Source organism: Lacerta agilis, chromosome 5, assembly GCF_009819535.1.
Source record: "Lacerta agilis isolate rLacAgi1 chromosome 5, rLacAgi1.pri, whole genome shotgun sequence".
NCBI lineage: Eukaryota > Metazoa > Chordata > Lepidosauria > Squamata > Lacertidae > Lacerta > Lacerta agilis.
The window spans coordinates 13,768,568-13,774,366 of NC_046316.1; the positions used below are offsets into that span (position 1 = coordinate 13,768,568).

Genomic DNA, 5,799 nt, shown 5'->3' on the forward strand with positions numbered 1-5,799 from the left:
CCCACCCCCCGTTGCCAACATTGGTAAGCCTGGCTAGCAGTCCCCTAGTTAGAATCAAAAGCCTTGCTTTTCCTTGGGAAGAAGCGGGGAGCGGTTTAAATTGACTCCTGGGTTTTCTAATTTAATTGCCAGTTGTGGTATAGCAGGGGGGAACTCTTAGGAACTGTTCTGAGTTAGAAGAGGGAAAAACGTTAGTTAACAAATAAAACTTTATATAATTATTATTAAATTAAATCAACGCTTAGATGTTTGTTTGTTTTTCTCCCCTAGTCACTTTCCGTCCACCGCACACTTAGGTGTATTTATAACAGACTCCAGAAGGTAATTTCAAAAGAAAAGTAAAACCTTTTTAATACATCAAATATACGGAATTTTAATCTTTTAAAGCGATACATTGTCTATTATTTTAAATACATGAAGTCATCCTTGCTTCTGCCCCTTCTACAGGGTGGACTTAAAAATTAAAAAATAGTCCAGTGTTCCTTTTAAAGAACAAAAATAAGGCAAATGGAGGTTTTTGGAATCGTTGTTGGAATAAGTACAAAAAAATACCAATTCTCTTTCTGCGATGGCATACATCTTAAAAAATAAATGCAATTTGAAATTGGAGTCGACAAATTGCAAGTTAAGTGGTAAAGGGGTGTTCTGTTTGTTTGATTTTGATTTTTTAAAAAGAGACATGCATTTAGGGTTGTTTTTTCCCCACCCACCCCCAATGAGACATTAAATAAGAAGGTACAATACAATCATAGCAATTTTAAAGTAACATTAAAGAGAAGACCTCTATTTTCGTTTTCGTTTTATTTATTTATATTCTACAACGGGTGTTTCCACTTTTAATTTTTTTCTCTTTTCTTTTCTCCTTTAAGCCTATCGAGCTGAAGTTATGTAATGCACTTTTATTGATTCATTGTCCCGCTTGAAGCTAACATAAATAAATACAGTGCCCATGGATCCAGTCCTCAAGATGAACACTATCTTTATATATATATAAAAAAGTCAAATTTCAATTTTCTGTTCTTTTGTGGGATTTTTTTAAAGAAAGTTTTGAAAGGTTGCTTTCTGTTCTTCTCCCCCGTCTCTCCCCCGCCCAACGAGAACCGTTGCTTGAAATTCCTCTCGCCCCACCCCACACCCTTTCGACCACCAAAACAAAAACCAAAAAAAAATCAAAAGAAGCCCCCAAAAAACTCACTGATATCCCAAAGCGGACGCTGTCGTCAGTCTTTGCCCATAGAGTGCGTAAGGGGAGTAATACGGTCCCGTTGCCGCCGGGACAGGCACGGGGGCTCCCGGGGTGGGCAAGGGGCTCTTTGAATAAGGGTGGTAGCGGCTGCTGAGTCCCAAGGCGTGGTGCGGGCTGCGCAAAGCCAAGGTGCCGGGGCTTCCGGGGGCAACGGTGGTGGGGATGTGCATGTGGCAAGCCATGGCCGCTGCCGCCGCGCTGGCTAAGGAAGTGGAGCTCGGGTAGCTGGACAGCAGCTTGTCCGTGCCCGGGAAGGCCGTGTGAGTCCGCAAGTGGCTGAGCAGCTCTTCCGACGTGGAGAAGCGCTTGTCGCACGGTCCGTTGGCCGACACCCAGTTGCAGATGTGCGGCTGGGGGTCGTTGGGGAGCATGAAGCCGTAAGGGTACAAGGGGTGGCCTGCCAGCGAGGGCGGCGTGGCTCCGCTCAGCGACGAGTGCATCGTGTGCAGCGGGTGAGTCGGGTACATCAGCGGGTAGCCGGACTTGAGCGCCTGGTCGTGCGCGCACGAAGCGCTGGCGGCGCCGGCCAAGTGGCTGGCGCAGTGGTAGCTCAGGCAATAGGGGTCTCGGCACAGGCTGGCCGTCATCACCGATGGCGGGGACGCGCCGGCCAGAGGGCTGGAGCCGGCTTTGCTGCAGCCCAGGCTACCGGCCAGCTGCAGGCTGCCGGACTTGGTGGGGTCGAGCGTCACGCCATGTGGCAGGAACTGCGGCGGGTAGCCCGCGTACGCTCCAGCGAGGGAGCCCGGGTAGCTCATGCCGGCTGGTGGCAGCGGAAACACCGTCTGGCCGGGCTTGTAGGGAGACACCGGGGCCACCAAGCCCGAACTCAGCACCGCCGCGGCCGACGACGAGGATGTGACCGTGTTGCTGCCGCCGCAGGAGGACGAGTCCGACGACGCGGACGACGACGACGACGAGGAGGAGGACGACGCCAGGAGGCCCTTTGCGCTCTCGTGGGCCGCTTGGCTCAGCTCCGCAGTAATCCCGCCACAGCCTGCGCCCAGCCGACCGTGGCCCCCGGACGGCTCCGAGCCCCCCTTGGCGCCGCAGCCGTCGGAAGAGTCCTTCTTGTCCGCGTCGCCGGCCTTGCCGTCAGTGCCAGGCAGCAGGCCGGGCGAGCAGGCCGAGGCGCTGGACGTGGGGCTGCCTGTCCTTGGCGTGAACGGCTGGCAGGTGGCGCTCGGCACACGGAAGCCCGACTTCTCGTTGCCGCCGCCGCCGCCGCCGCCGCCCGAGCCTCCCCCCGAGGCGGCCGCCGAGCCCCCGACGCCCGCCGACGCCTCTTTCTTGTCCGCGCCGGGCTTGGAGTAAGGCTTGAAGCTGGACTTGTCCTCTACGCCGATGTCGCTGAGTTTCAGCGGGCCCGACTTGGAAGAGTCCTTGTCACTGCCGTTCGACGTGACCGACGAAAGCTTGGACGACGGCGACGGGTCGGGCTTGCCGATCTGCGAGCAAGTCTGAGCCAGGAGAGCCAGCGGGCTCTTCTTCGCGTCTAACTGCAGAAGGCCGGGGGTGGGGGCGAGGGGAGAAAGAGGGAGAAACCCAAACGTTTAGTATGGGGGTCTTGCTGGGGGGTGGGGTGAGGGGAGAGAGATGAAAGACGGAGTGCCAGTTTAAAGGGAACAAAAAAAAGTTGCAAAAGTCTCCGGAAGCCCCTGGCAATTACCGAGAGGCGCAATCAGCAGCCCGGACACTTTTTCTTGGCTTACATAAGCATGCTTTCTTTATTTTATCAAGGCAAATTACTTTATAATTGCATAGTACTTATGGCAATACTTTTGCATTTTTTAAAAATGTGAAAGTCTTTGGCTTCTTTATGAGGAAGCAGACTGGTCACCCGGGAGCAACTTTGCCCCTCGCTTCCCCACAGTCCTTCCCCCAGCGCTGCAACCCCCTCCCCACGCCGTTGTTTGTAAGAAGTTAAGCTTTTTCGCCCTCCCCAAGCAACGCTCGTCCATCTGAGTGGATCCCTCAGTGATACTATTTATAAACAGATCCCAAGTCAAAGAGATTCAAGCCGTTTCGGTGAAATAGCCAAGAAATCCTATTCCTTCCGTACATTCTGCTTTCCACCCGCTTCCCTTTGCCGCCGCCCCACTGCAGTGCTCCTCAATATCACCCCACAACGTTATCATCCCGAAGATCTGATCTGCTTCCCTTGCAATTCTCCTCCCAACCTACAACAGTCACGCCAGCATGTCTTGTTTCTCTCTCTCTCTCTCTCTCTCTCTCTCTCTCTCTCTCTCTCTCTCTCTCTCTCTCTCTCTCTCTCACACACACACACACACACACACACATTAAATAAAAATAAAATAAATGATCGGTAAACTGCTTCTTTCAAACTGCAACGCGTTGTGGGCCAGCGAAACGCTCGCTAGATCCACCTTACAAACGCTTTTTTGCTCCAATGATAAGGCACACGAAATGAAGCGGGGAGACGAGGGCGGTGGGGGGGGGCGATGAGACGGGACCCGAGAGTGGGCGCGACTCTACATTACATTGCACGTTCCGCTGGAGGAAAGTGGAGTCCAATAATTGCAGCAGAATCACCTTAATCGGGGAGGCCACCAAACCAATGGGCACATAACCATTACGAGGGTTGTTTAAATTTGCAAACCTCTCGGAACTGGGGAGCACTTTTCTAGGAGCACGCAACCTCCATTAAACACGAAGCAGGGCTTACTTCCGAGTAAATGCGCGCAGAATTCCGCTGCCCGGACGCGGGGGAAGCCCGCGGTTAGTGGTGGGGGCTGGGCTGATGCGCCGGCTGGAAATCGGAAAGCGCCTTTTTACAAAGGATTCCCGTCCGGGAAGGTGGTCAGTCTCACGCGGTGCTCCTCTGTGTGTGTGTGTGTGTCTCTCACTCTCTCTCTCACACACACACACACTCGCTCACTCAACACAGACACCCGTCCGCCCGAGATCGCGGCGCCCTTACCTCGATGGGGCTGACTGGGGTGGAAGGCAAAGGCTGAAGGTATTCGGGGTGCAAAATGTGTCCAGTCCGTGCCGTAAGCATTTTCAGGACTTTGATGGGGAGCCGATTCGCCTGGCGCAAAGGGTCCGAGGGTGGAACAGAGTGGAAGAAAGGTTTGCTGCTGCTGCTGCTGCTGTTGCCGCCGCTGGTAGAAATCCCAGAGTGTCCGCTTTGCCAGGGAAGATCAGAGCCGGAGCTGCTGCTGCTGCTGCTGCTTCCGAGATCTCTCGCGCCTCCTCCTCCCGCCGCCGCTGCTCCACCACCTCCTCCTCCTCCTCCGTGCTGACTACTTCTTACGGCAGAAAGCAAGGGGGATGTAATCATGACCCAAAGCCTCGCATGAAAACTGGCTGGGTGGGGGGGCGCCCGGCGCGCGGATCAGGAGCCCAAACAGGGCGTCTGCATCCAATCTCTACGCGAAGGAGGGATCACACATATATGCGCGCACTTTATTTAATTTAAAAAATAATAATGGAAGACTGGTCCATAATAATAATAACAATATTTTTTAAAAAGAAAGTCCTTTGATGGAGTGGTGCGAGAGAATTCAAAACGGAAGAATGCTACAAAACAGAAATAATCCTCGTGTGTGTGTTTTTTTGCTGCTGCTGCTGCTGCTGCTGCTGCTGCTGACGACGACGGGCGTGGAGAGGTATGGGGGGGAAATCTGTAGCTCTGCTTCCCCGTCCCAGTCCCTCTTCTTTCCCTGGGCTGCTTGACTGGCTGGCTGGCTGGCTGCGGGCTCTTCCCCGGCCGGCCGCCTCCTTTTTTTTCCTCCGCCTCCCTGTTCAGCTGCGATGCGAGCCGCTGCCCATCCAGCGTCGGATCTGGCAGAGGAACTCACTTCAAAAGCAGCTGAATTAGTCGGAGATTAAAGCCTTTGCCGCCTTCCAATCAAATGGGACCCCGAGGTGATTGGAGGGTCAAGGGGATGTGACGTCACCTTCCCTCTTCAGGGGCTTTTCCACCACTCACCCCCTCCGCGATCGCTTTTCTTTTGCTTTTTTTTTTTTTCTAATAGTCTCTTTCTTCCTTCCTCCCCTTCGCCTTCCCCGCCTCTCTTGTTTTTGCTACTGAGGACAGGATGGATGGGCATCAATTTTGTGTTTCACGTAAGCCACTCGCTATTGATTTTCTCACTCGCTCGCCTCCAGTATTTCCTCCGCACCACGCTAGATATTTTTTTTTGGTTGTTCGGGGGGGGGGGAAGGCTTGTAAATACCTCTAGAAAAACGACAAGGTAGTCAAGTTCCCGAGGTAGGTTTGCGCAATTGCGTGCTTTTGTGCCGTGCCTTAGAGGCCTCCGCAGTGCGCCCGCCTTCCGTAAAAAAAGGCAGGGAAATTATTCTTCGGGTCCCCCCACCACCCACACACCACACTGATCCCCTCTTATTAATGACGGCGCACTTTCCATGGTCCCCCTTCTTCCGCACGCCGGAAAATTATTTCGTGGGTTTGTTTCCTTTTTATAAATCTTTGCCCATCGCGCAGCATTTTTGTTCTTTTTCTGGAGCGCGAAACTAAAGAACTAATAGGCTTCTTGCCTCCTGAAGTACGAGTCAAAAACCGCCCA

The 5,799-nt window shown here is 53.2% G+C and overlaps 1 protein-coding gene across 1 annotated transcript; it reads right to left on the reverse strand.

Annotated features, from left to right (window-relative positions):
* Positions 1 to 820: 820 nt before the first annotated feature.
* Positions 821 to 4,666, reverse strand: ZNF503 (zinc finger protein 503). The gene is made up of 2 exons (XM_033148674.1): positions 4,188 to 4,666; positions 821 to 2,745 (listed from the first exon to the last, which is right to left on the reverse strand). The coding sequence occupies exons 1-2, from the start codon at positions 4,548 to 4,550 to the stop codon at positions 1,192 to 1,194; spliced, it is 1,917 nt and encodes a 638-aa protein (XP_033004565.1). The 5' UTR covers positions 4,551 to 4,666; the 3' UTR covers positions 821 to 1,191.
* Positions 4,667 to 5,799: the final 1,133 nt, after the last annotated feature.